This window comes from Hyperoodon ampullatus (genome assembly GCF_949752795.1).
Source record: "Hyperoodon ampullatus genome assembly, chromosome: 19".
Lineage (NCBI taxonomy): Eukaryota > Metazoa > Chordata > Mammalia > Artiodactyla > Ziphiidae > Hyperoodon > Hyperoodon ampullatus.
The window spans coordinates 50,846,328-50,860,882 of record NC_136932.1 but is presented as its reverse complement, the minus strand read 5'-3'; the positions used below and the strand labels follow the sequence as shown (position 1 = coordinate 50,860,882).

Here is a 14,555-nt window from a genome sequence, read left to right as displayed (position 1 = left end):
CAGATTTGCGTACCTTGCTAGGACTGGGTGGCGTGCCCTTGGTTGCAGCTGTTGCACCATAGAATACTATGAATACACAGAATACGAGCACACAGAATACATCAACAGCATGAACTATTTGCTATGCAGGGCTTACTGTTAAACTTTAAAATACATTTCGTACATACAGTACTGAATCACAAAATGGTGAAGGCAGGACTAATAAACTATCAGTTAAAGTTATCAGCTATTCCACACCCCAGTCTGGTATATCATGGGACTGAAGACCCAGTAAAAACTCAACAGAAGAACAGACTCCAGTAATCAGAGTGAATGAATATTATTCATTTTAAAATACTGAGGTGAAACTGATCTAGAATCTAATCTCGGTTCTAGGTGGTAAACACACAGATTAGTTCATAGCAAGTCAGAAATCAAGAGGGTTCACAGGTGTGCCTATGTACTGCCCACTATATTATTTAACCTCAACATGGACAAAAAGGCAGGCACAGGTGGCTGTCAAGATGACTGGGTACATGGGTAGCCCACTGTGCACAGATGCTATCTCTGGGCAGTTTTACTGGGGAATCAGGTCATATACAGAAGGGGCAGAAACTACTGTCAGGAGCACAGCATGTGCTATGGAATTGAGAAGTTTGGTGCTTTCATATTTGCAGTATCTGCCTTCCATCTCCTTCAATGGCTCCTGGAAAGGATTGTTGCCACTAAGCTAAGGACCACCATTCATTCACACACTTTTCAAAAATAATTAAATAATGTTTTCCTTTGTCTCCAAACTGTAACTGGGTCTAAGTACATTTACCAGTGTTTCCACTTCTTTCTTTTTTTCAAAAAATATTATATTATATTATTTATTTATTTAGGCTGCATTGGGTCTTTGTTGCTGCACACGGGCTTTCTCTAGTTGTGGTGAGCAGGGGCTACTCTTCATTGCGGTGTGCAGGCCTATTGCGGTGGCTTCTCTTGTTGCGGAGCACGTGCTCTAGGCACGCGGGCTTCAGCAGTTGTGGCTCGTGGGCTCAGTAGTTGTGGCTCACGGGCTCTAGAGCACAGGCTCAGTAGCCGTGGCTCATGGGCTTAGTTGCTCTGCGGCATGTGGGGTCTTCCCGGACCAGGGTTCGAACCCATGTCCCCTGCACTGGCAGGTGGATTCCTTTTTTTTTGCGGTACATGGGCCTCTCACTGCTGTGGCCTCTCCCGTTGCGGAGCACAGGCTCCGGACGGGCAGGCTCAGCAGCCTTGGCTCACGGGCCTAGTTGCTCCGCGGCATGTGGGATCTTCCAGGACCGGGGCATGAACCCGTGTCCCCTGCATCGGCAGGCGGACTCTCAACCAGTGTGCCACCAGGGAAGCCCCAGGTGGATTCTTAACCACTGCACCACCAGGGAAGCCCAGTGTCTCCACTTCTAACCGTTTTTTTTTTTTTAAGTAGAACAATAGAACTGATATCTATTTGCAGAACACACAAACATATGTCCTTCCATAAATTTAGGCTTTCCTGAAGTGGAATAAAAGGGAAAATGAATTCAGACTGAGTATATTTTCATTATTGGCCCACCTGACTGATTTTCAGGCCCTATGAACCTTGATTCAGAGAGAAACTTGTTCTATAAAACCTCAAACTGTAGAATTAGGATCTATAGATAGAACTTAAAGAAAGACAAATTTTAGTTCAATATAAATAACTTCCTAAGAGAGTTTTAGGAAGATGGAATGGGCCATTTTAGGGTAGTAAATCACTAGCAGTATTCATGTAGATGCTGAGGCTACAATCACAGCTAATACAAGGCAAATTCCATCAGAAATAGGGTTTGAAACAGACAATATTAAAGGTCATCCTTACAACCAGGAGATTTTACATTCTTTCTGTCTGCACACTCATACAGCTCAAAGCTTTTCTCAAGTTTTATTTTCAACATGTATGAACCTCAATACCATGAAACATATGTATAACCTCTATATTAAAAAATAGTGAATAAAAGAAATCCTTTTCCTATCTCACTGAACATGACACCATAGCAAAATAGCAGTATAAAGAGAGCAACATGAATGAGGGCAAGGTATGGCTCTCAAGTGGGCTTCAATCCAGCTTAGGAAAATCCCAGGGTGTCTCCTTTAATTCCAACCTATAATACACCCTAAGGCTTTGCGTAAAAATTATTAGCCATAATGAGAACATAAGTACTAGAAACAAGTACCTACTTTTTATTTAGAATTTAAAGTCCCCTATTGCAAAAAAGATCACATGATTCAATCTATTTTCCAATCATTTATCAAACCAGAAATACAAAACTAATTCCATTTTTCATCATCAACTCCTGACTTACTATCATGATATAAAGATGGCTGAGATTTTAATAGATGAAAACGCACAAATCACTTCTATTACCCTGTAGAACTACGTTGTGAAATTTATTACCATTTGCTCAAGATTCTCAGCATGGGTTTCTGTTACTTGAGTAACCTTAGCTCACAGGCTCTTTTCAATGAGGGACTAGCTCCCAAGCTTGGGTGTTTTATGAACTGAATTCTGGGTTTCAGGAACAACTGTCTCCTACCACTGAGTGCAGATTATTTTTGGCCATGCCACACAGCATGTGGGATCTTAGTTCCCCGACCAGGGATCGAACCCGCACCCCCTGCAGTGAAAGCACAGAGTCTTAACCACTGGACTGCCAGAGAAGTCCCTTAGAATACAGAAATCTTATCTACTGCTTATGTGTGGTTATTCAAGCAGGGCCGTCACTATTAACAAACATAATCCTGGGACTTCCCTGCTGGCGCAGTGAAAAACAATCCGCCTGCCAATGCAGGGGACACAGGTTCAATCCCTGGTCCAGGAAGATCCCACATGCTGAGGAACAACTAAGCCCGTGTGCCACAACTACTGAGCCTGTGCTCTAGAGCCTGCAAGCCATAACTACTGAGTCTGCATGCCGCAACTACTGAAGCCCGTGCGCCTAGAGCCCATGCTCCACAACAAAGAGAAGCCACCGCAAGGAGAAACCTGTGCGTTACAACGAAGAGTAGCCCCCGCTCGCCACAACTAGAGAAAGCCCACGCGCAGCAACGAAGACCCAACGCAGCCAAAATAAATAAATAAATAAAAAGTAAAAAAACAAACATATCCTAAAAGAGAGTCCCAGAAGCCAGTAGTTGAGTTCCGGTTATAGAAAGACAAAAGATACTGTCTAGCAGAATCTTGATTATCCAGACACAAAGGATAAAGAGGGTTCTTACTAAGGCCAACCTAGTGAAAAAGGAACATCTAGTATATAAGATACCCTATTTCTCAGATGAGATTAAAAGAATTATAAGATTTAAAAGATTATAGTCCTGATGTGACATGAAAAATATATCAAATTTGAAGCAGCAATCAGAAAAAACAATTTTTTCTTTGGTGGTAAAATATTTTCATCTTTCATAACCAAGATCTTTCATAACCATTACCTACATACTGCTAATGGAATATTTCAGATTCTGTCCTGTCTACAGGGGTTATTTTCAGCACTGGATCTATCTGTGACCTGGGACTCTCTTATAGTTCTCCTAAGATCCACCACTTCAAGGACTCAACGTCTATTCAAGCAGCATGTGGTTCCATAAAAGCAATCAGAGTGCACAGTCCTCAACTGTGGATCCCGGAAGACCAAAGGAGGCTTTAATACTGAGGTTGTTTGGCTTGCACAACAGTCAAGAAAAGTCAGTAAATGCCAAGCTGGTTTGCTTCCTTTGATGTAAGCTGCTGAAAAGGTCTTCCGTTTGGAAGCATTTACCAGTTTTTCTGGTACAATAGCTACAGCTGTGGGCTTTCTGAGTGTGAACAGACATATGTAAGACATAAAATATTAGGGACAGGCACCATCTGCAACTGATTGTCTCACAGGCTGGGACTGCAATATAGGAGTGGCAAGGGACACACTTTTCTCAGGGCCATACACTGGCAAAAAAAAAACCCAAACAAAACACTTTTGGGGACTTCCCTGATGGTCCAGTGGTTAAGAATCCGCCTTCCAATGCAGGGGATACGGGTTTGATCCCTGGTCAGGGAACTAAGATCCCACATGCTGTGGGGCAACTAAGCCCACACTCTAGCACCCGGGTGCCGCAACTAAGACCCGATGCAGCCAAACAAAACAAACAAAAAAACCCTTTTGGCTGACAAAGATCTTAAAGATACGAATAAATGGGATTGTAAGACTGTGTCCTTTGCAGCTAGCATCCTCAGCACTTCCTGCCCTAATCATTCAAAGGTTAAATGAACACAGTTGATGAATACTGCCTTGTTTTAGAAGAGACATTCAAAGAAAAAACCAAGACATTATGGCTTTTCCCTAATCAATATCCATCCTCTTATTAAACAACACTTATGTGCGGTATAAAGGGGATACAAAGATAGATAATAAAAACCATATACACTAAAGGACCAATTCTTTATCCATAGGTTAACCTTTAACCATAAAGTAGGTACAGAAGGAAAGAAGAATTTTTATGAAGGTGCCATCAGGCTTTCAGGTAAAGATAGTAGACTGAAAAATCACATTTAAATTTTCTTTCTCTTGGAAGAAATTCTGCCATAATTAAAGGAAAAAAATTTTAAGGTATAAATCCATAAAGACGGGGAAGAGAAAATATAACTGCAACAAAATCTTGGTAACTGTGAAACAAATGGTGTTAGCAAAAATACCACAGAATTCTCAAAGGCTTAGGACTGGTAGCGCCTCTGGAACTGTATGGAGGGGAAATGGGGGGAAGGGATGTTAAAAGAAAGAGGATCAAGAAACTGTTACAGCCCTAGATCCCCCCACCATTCTAAGCTACCTCAGCCCCTCAGCCCCTGAATAAAACTGAAAGATGGATTCTTTCAGAGAAAATAAGACAGATGGCACTTTGGGACTTCCCTGGTGGTGCAGCGGTTGAGAATCCGCCTGCCAATGCAGGGGACACGGGTTTGAGCCCTAGTCTGGGAAGATCCCACATGCCGCGGAGCAACTAAGCCCGTGCGCCACAACTACTGAGCCCACGTGCCACAACTACTGATGCCTGTGCGCCTAGAGCCTGTGCTCCACAACAAGAGAAGCCACTGCAATGAGAAGCCCGTGCACCCCAACAAAGAGCAGCCCCCGCTCGCCACAACTAGAGAAAGCCTGTGCGCAGCAACGAAGACCCAATGCAGCCAAAAATAAATAAATATATAAAAATAAAATAAATAAAATAGTAAGATAGATGGCACTTTGAAGGGGACGCCAGGCATGGCAGAGGGGTGGTGAAGTAAGTGAATTGATGCATATACTGAATACGGAGACTCTCCAGCCCTCTTTCCCAATTTAGCTCCCAGGAGGCTGGTAGAAACTCTTTATATTCTAATCAGGAGAGGCAGGATAATTTTTTGAAAAATTAAGCCAGCCCCTGAAGAAAGACATGAAAGTACCGACATAGAGGATTGCAGCTACCCTCAGTGATGGGTAACTGGAGCTCCTAACCTGGCCCTCGTGGTTGAGAGGGCCATACTCTGATCTTCCTCTGGCCTCCTCGGAACCCCTGTATAGAAGAATCCACACGGCCCAAGAGACATGCCCAGGTAGAACACATAGAATTTCCTGGCTAAAAAGCCCTAACACTGTTTCCAGGGCCTGCTTGAGATACTTCTACTGGTCACTTTTCCAAGGGATGGCCAAAGGGTGGACGTTGAATAAAGGAAGAGTAGGCTGTAAGATAGGGTTCTTCAGTTGCACTCCTGAGTGAACAGATGGGGAACTTTAGCAAAGAACCAAATGGAAGTCCTAGAACTGAAAAGTACAGTATCTGTTGTTGTTGTTTGTTTGTTTGTTTGTTTTGGCCGTGCCGTGTGGCCTGTGGGATCTTAGTTCCCAGACCAGGGACTGAACCTGTGCCCCCTGCAGTGGAAGTGCAGAGCCTTAACCACTGGACTGCCAGGGAAGTCCCAAAAAGTACAATATCTGAAATGAAAGTTATACTGAATGGATGTAACAGAACACTGTAGCCTATAAAAAAAGGAGAGTCTGTGTACTTGAAGACAGATCAACAGGAATCACCCCATCTGAAGAACAGAAAGGAAGAAAACAATAACAACTAAAAACCACCCTTAGTGATGTGAGGGACAATATCGAGTGGTTACACATATGTGTAAGTGGAGGTCTGAAAGGAGGGAACAGAGATGCTGGGGTGGAAAAAAATTTAAAGAAATAATGGAAAAAATTTTTTCCCAAATTTGGGAGAAACTATCAATTTACAGATCCAAGCTCAGGGAAGCCGAAGCCAGATAAATACAATGAAAACGCCTAGGTACATAACAGTCAAGCTTCTGAAAGCCAGATAAATACAATGAAAACACCTAGGTACATAACAGTCAAGCTGCTGAAAACGAAACATAAAAGAAAAAGAGAGGGTGCCCATAGATCAGCACTGTCCAACAGAACTTTCTGTAATGATGGAAATGTTCTACTTCTGCACTGCCCAATCTAGTAACTACCAGCCATGTGAACATCTGAAATGTGGCTGATGCAACTGAGGAAATGAATTTTTTATTTTATTTAATTTTAATTAATTTCAATTTATATAGCCATAAGTGGCTAGTGGCTATCATACTGAACAGTGTAGCTAAGAAGCCTTATGAGATATCAACCCATCATAATATGTGCACTTTACTGATTCAAACAAACAGTAATAATAAAAACAAACAAAAAGTTTAAGATACAGAGATAATTAAAAACTTGAGCACTGACTGGATATTTGATGTTAACGAATTCTTGTTAATTTTTTAACGTGCACATAGTTATTGTGGTTATGTTTTTAATAAGACACCATCTGTTTTAAACATATATATTGAAATATTTACAGATGAAATGATATAAATGTCTAAGATTCGCATCAAAACAATATGCTGTGGACAGGGGTATAGATGAAACAATATTAACTATGGGTTGATAATTATTGAAGCTAGATGATGGGCACACAGGGACTCATTACACTATTTTGTTTACTTTTGTAGAGTTAAAAATTTTTCATAAAATGTTTTTAGAAAGTAGAGCAAAAGGAGAAAGAGATGGAAAATAGGACAAAAAAAAAGGGAGATCAGTCCAGGAGGGTCAACATTCAAATAGCAAGACTTCCAATAAGAGAGACAGAGAAAATGGAGGGAGATCTATAAAAAAGAAAAACTCCCAGAACTGAAGGATACAAGTTTCTACATTGAAAGAGCCCAAAAAGTACCTAGTAAAATGGGTGAAAAGAGACACACACACCAAGGCACATCACTGTGAAATTTCAGAACATGGAGGATGCAGAAAGGATCGTACAAGCTTTCACTGAGAAAGAACATGGCACAGAAAAGGATCAACAATCAGAATGGCAAATTATTTTCCTAACCTAGAATGATATACAGAAACCATCAGACAAGTGTGAAGATAAAAAAGACATTTTAAAACATGTGAAGTCTCAAAAACTTTATTCTCTACATACTTATTCTTAGGAAGCTACTAGAGGATGTTCTTCATCAAAATGAAGGAGTAAACCAAGGAAAGAAAAATACAATAGGAGACCCAACATACCAGACAGGCGAAGGGAATGAATCCCCAGGGCTATTATGAAGGGAGATCCCAGGATGACAGTTCCAGGTGTTGAAGGAAGTCAGTTCAGACTGACACAGTCAAAAGACTCCAAAAGGAGACTATAAGAAAGTGAAACTGATTAAGACTATCTTGAAGGGTCTGATCTCACTGCAATTTAGGAATGAATTACAGTTAACACAAAAAATTAAACAAACAGGAGCGGCCAAGCAGTGCCAGGCCAGGTGGGTACCTCCGTCGGTCCTGCCGTGCCCGCACCGGAGACCAGCCCTGGAGGCGGCCCAGGCCCGTCCCTGTGGCCGGCACCATGAAGCAGGAGTCGGCAGCCCAGAACACCCCGCCCTCCAGGACGACGGCGGCCCCCAAGCGCTGTGGATTGCCGGGTACGGCTCCCTGGTGTGGAGGCCTGACTTCGCCTACAGTGACAGCCGTGTGGGCTTCGTGCACCGCTACAGCGGCCGCCTCTGGCAGGGAGACACGTTCCATCGGGGCAGCGACAAGATGCCTGGTTGTGTGGTGACCCTCCCTGAAGACCGTGAGGGCTGCACTTGGGGTGGCGTACCAGGTGCAAGGTGAGCGGGTCAATGAGGCCCTGAAGTACCTGAACGTGTGGGAGGCAGTGCTTGGTGGCTATGATACCAAGGAGGTCACCTTCTGCCCTCAAGATGCCCCTGACCAACCACTCAAGGCACTGGCCTATGTGGCCACCCCGCAGAACCCTGGTTACCTGGGCCATGCGCCTGAGGAGGCCATCGCTACGCAGATCCTGGCCTGCCGAGGCTTCTCTAGCCACAGCCTTGAGTACTTGCTGCGCCTGGCAGACTCCAGGCAGCTCTGTGGGCCCCAGGCACAGGACGAGCACCTGGCAGCCATCGTGGATGCTGTAGGCACCATGCTGCCCTGCCTCTGCCCCACTGAGCAGGCTCTGGCACTGGTCTGAGGGGCTGAGCCCCTACATGGACACAGAGGCCAGGTCCCTACTCCAGTGCACACAGACAGACTTGATACAGCTGGAGCCCACTGAGAACACTTGGTGGGCCGACTAGGGCCTCTCTCAAGCCCCTGCCTGTCTGCCAGCCCCCAGATCTCCTACCTGACACTGACTTAACTACTTGAAACTTTATTTATTGCACCATGTTGGTGTGGTGGGCAGGGTGGGGGGCCTGCCCTAATACAGGGGCCCTGCTGAGCGGTGCCCCACCGCAGGCGCCTGTTGCCTGATCAGATCCCCCCCAGTGCTGCTGCTATCCCCATACTAGCCAGGCCTCCACCTCCCCAGGGAGCCTCCAAGAGCCTTGACCCTCTGCCCCCGACTCCAGACCAACCATCCCCCAGCCCCAGAAACAACACCCGTCAAACAAACACCCGTCACCTTTCACAGATGAAAGGTCCCAGCCTGCTGGTGAGGGTAGGAGGGAGTGAGGAGAGGGGGCCCTACAAGAACTGAGGCCCCTGCCAGCCCTGCTCATCCCCCAGGTCCCCAGGGCAGAGCTGGATCTGGAGGCCAGACACAGCTGCTGAGGCTGGGCCTAGGCCTCTTACCCATTTGGCTTTGTTTCCCTGTCCTTCTGTCTGTCTGTCTGGGCTACTCCTGTCTGTTTGTTGGTCTATTCCTGGGAAGCTCATCACTATAGGTCCTGGCACCTTCCCAGTCTGTCCTATACTATAATCCATAAACTGATCTCATTAAAAAAAAAATTAAACAAAAAGACAGGTATTAATGGGTAAATATCTAATTACTTATAAAAAATTTTATGGAGAAAAAAATAATCACACCATATAGCTCAGCTATGAGGAGTATATATAATCATAATAACATAAACAATGAACACTGATTAAAGCAAATTCTAAGACAGCTGTATCAGGAAAACAGGAGGATTGGAAATATATATATAGATGACAGCCATAAGTGGTGAGAGAAGGCTGGGGACTGGGTTTTTCTTAGCTAACTACAGAACTAGTTGACTCTAAATTGTATTTTTATAATCCTGATAAAATTAAAATTTGAAAGAACGGTGCTATCCATGTTCTCACAAGAGTTTACAGCCTGGTGAAAAAGGAGGCCAAGCAGCTGTGAGAACACTACAGCATCTGTACAAAGACTGGGATGAACACGTGTTATATCATTGTTCTACTGTCTTTTTGCAGACACTGACTTGAAGAAGCAGTCAGCTGCCAGGTATCAAGTTTGAAGGAGTATATTGGGAAAATGTTTCTAAGCAACTGACACAGATGAAACGAAAAATAAGGATATCAAAGTCAGAGAAAACTCAGAGAAAATTCATTTAGACATTTGTTAAGGTTTTTGTTTTATTTAAATAGAGGGGATCAATTCTCTTTTCTTTTTAAGGAATATAATTATATGATATAAATAAACTCAAGAGAAGCTCCCAACGGGGGCAAGCTAAGCTTTACTTTGTGTAATATTGATAAGTTGAATTCACAAAGGCTTTTAAATCCAACATTATTAGTACAGCTGAAAAAAATTTCTAGGTTCAAATTTCTAGCAGGTATCTAAGGTATAACCTATTTTACATTTTAAGAGGGAACAGTGTCTTTCAATAATGTTTCAAAAAGACTATAAGCCAATAAGTAGTTTGACGATGTTTTTAATGAAAAGTTTTTGTACTAAATGTTACATTACAGTTTTGGCGGCTAGGTTTGATTTATCCATCCTACATTGATATCAAACTAGCCAAAATAGCTAAAACTCACACTGCTTTCAAAATTTCATTTCCTAAACCCCCATTTTTTCTTTACTGATTTTATGGTCTGGAGTACTAGAAAAGTACTAATTTTTCCTGCATGAGCTCTTGAATTTAAACATTATGTTTGCATAACATTTAAATGCCAATCAATCTTTACCTGGCTTTATCTGGATCTTTATGGTCTAAGCTTGTTGAAGTTAAGATCTGATTCTTTTTGTTCATACTAGGACAAGAGCAGAACGGAAGCTGAAATCTAAAGTAGCCTACCACTTCAAGCTAGTCATTAGTTTCACCTTGCACTAGCAGACATTAAATAGAGCTGCTCATAGCGGGGGGAAAAAAAACTTCACCTCTTTTCAAGTTTTTGCTTATCTTCTCCATTGGGCAATACCAATTAATGAGAAAATAGCCATTATTATGACATCCTTGCAAGAAAAGAATCCATGGGGAAAACATGGAGAATCAATAGTTGACTACAGATGGAAACTGCTTTATTACATTCTGCTTAGATAGAAAACTTTTAAGATTGTTTTTTATAATGTCACGTTTGTGAAAATGAAAACTTGCTAGTCCTAATATCATACCAATACTTTTGAGGGAGGGGTTGGGACTAAGATTCAATTTCTTTTATGAGGGTTCCTATTTGGAGTGTTCATTTCACTGAATGTGAAATGGAAATGCAAATAGGGAAGTCAACTGACATTTATTTATTTACTGTTTCCTTTTGGTTTTAAGAGTAGGAAATTTGCCCTCATTTCTATGACCCAAATTCCCTTTCCTAATTCTAAAGTAAAGCATTCTCGCACCCACGCTGACTGTCCTCAAATATTTGGCTTGAGGCTCTGTGGGCCAACAGGAGGTTAGATTTCAATGAAAAGAGAAGAGATGTAAATTTGAGTTAGTTAGTTTCTTTTAGGATTCTGTGCTGGAAAAGCCCCTTAACACCTTAGTCTCATTATAGCAACAGAGCCAATTCCTTCTGCACAGAAATCCTTGTTTTGTTCTTCTAGACTGAGCCAAGTTATACTGTGACTCACTCATTGTCACTCTAAATCATTACACCCTTTGCTGAGAGAGAAGCAGTCAACTGCTGAGGCAGCAAGGTAGTTAGTCCACTGGCAAGCAGGCTTGGTGCACTGGTATTTAAACTGTTGGAGAATGTTACTTTTAACTCTAAGTAATTTTATTGTTGATGTCTCACCATAAGTACTAGTATCCCACACTGGTATTTCCAGGAGATTGAGCAATGGGATCCCACCTGTCTTGACTGGAAAGTGGAAGGTTGAAATTTTTTGCTCATCATTTGAAACATATTTTATAGTCTCATTCATACTATTCTATCATTTCAAGTTCTCGACAGAAGGGGATAGCAATCCTCTTTGTTGCATCTTCTGACTGTCGGTCACAGTGCATCTTTCCCTCTTGTTTTTTTTTGGTTAAATTGTGAGCTGACTTTCAGTAGAGATTTTCTTCTCAGATGGGAGTCCTGATGGCCTTAAAGTTCAAAACCATTGCATAAAGGCCGTTTTGCATTTGCTTCTGCCAGGTACCCTGGGTTTCACCAGTTCTGGTCTAATTTTACATTAATTTACTGGTTTGGAGAACTCTTCACATACACAGTATAAATTCGGGGCCTGGATTTCTCACAAGAGGTCACCCAGAACCCAGGTCAAAGAGAACTCTCTCATCACTTGCCCCTGTGGAATTGTTTTTCTAGTTCCCCTTTCATTGAGGGACTTGCCCTTCCAGGGTCTCAGCTTTGTGCAGGGATCAGTTACAGTTCCCCATCTCAGGTCAGCCCAAGGTGGTCTCTTCTGTCCTTGTGAGCATTAAAACCTCAACTTCTTGGGCTTATATCTGTATTTTATCCCTTGAGGGTTGCTACAGCTTCAGCTTACATGCTTACTACTCTGGCTTCATGTTGCTTGAACCCCAGAAGGCTTATATTTCAAAGAGAAATTCAAAGTGGCGAAAACGAAACGATACTCTAAGCTAGGACCTTAAGCATTCTAAAAATTCAATATTTTCAAGATGGAGAGGCTCTTATAAACTTCATAAAGTTCTGAGCTCCTCTAAGATGCTGCTATACTTACCACACACTTATCATATTTAAATCCAGATAACCCAACTATTTATGGCTGTGTGTTCAAAGATGACCTCCACACAGCTCTACTGAAATCTATGCTTGTGACATTCAAATTCCCTATGAAAGTCTTAAGAAAAAAAAAAAGTTTGTACATAACACCTTGAAACATTTGTTTGTTGAGTAAAAAGAAAATAACTTTGTGTCAATGCGTGACTTCTGTGCGTATTTTTAATGAAAAATAAAAGTCTTCTCCACAGATTTATTTCAAACCCTATTCCATGATCATATCTAATATAAGAAAGAGAGGGGTTGCTTTACAGATAAAATTGGCAAGACATAAACCTGTACCCCCTGAGTGAAGTAAAAGTCTAACCTGCAGGTTGTTCAGAGGCTCCATCTTCATGACTGGGCCCAAGGTGTTGAGAGGCAGGGAGACATCAATGCTCTGGTTTGGCATCAGTGGTGTATGGATGGCCAGAGGAGTGCTGGGGATGACACCAAAGCTAGGAGAGAGGATGAAGAAATCCCAGAGGTTAATCAGGAGGCAGGATTTAGTCACGTCTTTAGGTTTCAATGGCTTTTTACTCCATTTGAAGGAAACATAAGGAATAGCAGGCACTAAAGTTCCCAATTCTAATTTGCTGTAACACTAGTTACAACATAACGTCTTTTTTCCATTAAGAAGATTTGAGGAAGGAGAAAACATTCATAAGCACAGAACTGGTTTGCTAATGCTCTGATTCTGAAAGTTTCTTATGTTTATCATGCCACTAGAGGGACAGGTTTGATAAGCATCTTTTTCTTATACATCTTCCTTTAGATAATCTTTGGGAGAAAGAACACTTAAGAATACCCACCCTGTAAAGTATAATGGTATTATTTCACTTGCTTGATAACCTGCCTGATCAGACCAGAGGATGATTTACTGGTAACTCTCATTTTCTTTCTTCTTTATTTACTTACACAGGATGCAATCATTGGGAAAGAGCCAGTCTAAGTAAAGCAGAGATGATTGGCTTAAACATTCCAAACAACACCCCAAAGGATAAGCTGTAGACTCAAATCTGGCCACTTTCTTCGCCTAAGGCAGGTAGTGAGTACCCACCAGTTTGACTTCTCAGAGAAGCCTGCCTAATAATAATACAAGAATAGTAAAGAGATGGGAAAAGCCTGAGTCCGAAGTTACAAAAAAACCCCAAAATATATGAGGGAAGACAGACATGTCTTACGTCTCAGAAACATAAGAATAAAATTTTTAAAAGATGGAGCAAAAAGGGAAAAGTAGGCCCATAGGTATAACAAATAAACAACTTAATGATATAAATTTATAATGAATTTATGTTCTAATGAGCCTCAGGAAGGAAGATGGGATTTTAATATTTATAAAATAATTACTGAGTTTATATAGGTAGTATCAATTTCAAGAGTCACAGACTAGCAGAAGAAACATTTTCCTTTTTGTAGATAAACTACACTTTAGAGTCCCAAATGCAATAAAGAAATGATTTTGAGTAGACACATCACTCATTTTGGTATCAACATTTATGAATCAAAAAACCCTTTTGCCCTTTTGATCTTGCTCTCATTATTTATCTATGTGGAAAACCATAAGGAATCTAAAAAAAAGGCTACTAGAACTAATAAGTAAGTTTAATGAGGTTTCAAGATACAAGTTCAATGTACAAAAATCAGTTGTATTTCTATATACTAGCAACAACCAAAAACTAAAATATGCTTCTTACTATAACATCAAAACTATAAAGCACTTAAATGTGACAAAAGATGTGCAAGATCTGTACATGAAAAATTATAAAACACTGCAGAGAGAAGGTAAGGATGACCTAGATAAATGGGGAGATATGCTATGCCAATGGATTAGAAGACTCAATATTGTTTGATGCCAATTCTTCCTCAAACTGATCTGCACATTCACTGCACTCTCAAGCAAAATTCCAGCAGGCAAAAGACCTAGAATTGCCAAAACAATTTTTGAAAAAGAACATACAGAGTAGGAGGGTTTATACTATCTGACTTCAAGACTTACTACGGAAAAAAAGTTTACTTTGACTCTTACTTTACACATATTATCTCACCAGAAGTACCTCAAAATGAATTCTAAAAGGTAAAGGTAGGAGCTAAATCTATTAACACTTCTATTAAAAAACATTAAAA

At 41.5% G+C, this 14,555-nt stretch overlaps 1 protein-coding gene and 1 pseudogene across 2 annotated transcripts in view; one reads left to right on the top strand and one right to left on the bottom strand.

Annotated features, from left to right (window-relative positions):
* AP2B1 (adaptor related protein complex 2 subunit beta 1) overlaps window positions 1-14,555 on the bottom strand; it is a 111,962-nt gene that overhangs the window by 23,390 nt on the left and 74,017 nt on the right. The window contains exon 18 of the mRNA XM_079724991.1: window positions 12,757-12,886. Within this exon, the coding sequence (XP_079581117.1) occupies window positions 12,757-12,886 (130 nt within the window). The remainder of the gene's footprint in view (window positions 1-12,756; window positions 12,887-14,555) is intronic.
* On the top strand, window positions 7,897-8,529 carry LOC307068309 (glutathione-specific gamma-glutamylcyclotransferase 1-like; annotated as a pseudogene). The gene has a single exon. The product of its transcript is annotated as a glutathione-specific gamma-glutamylcyclotransferase 1-like (transcript).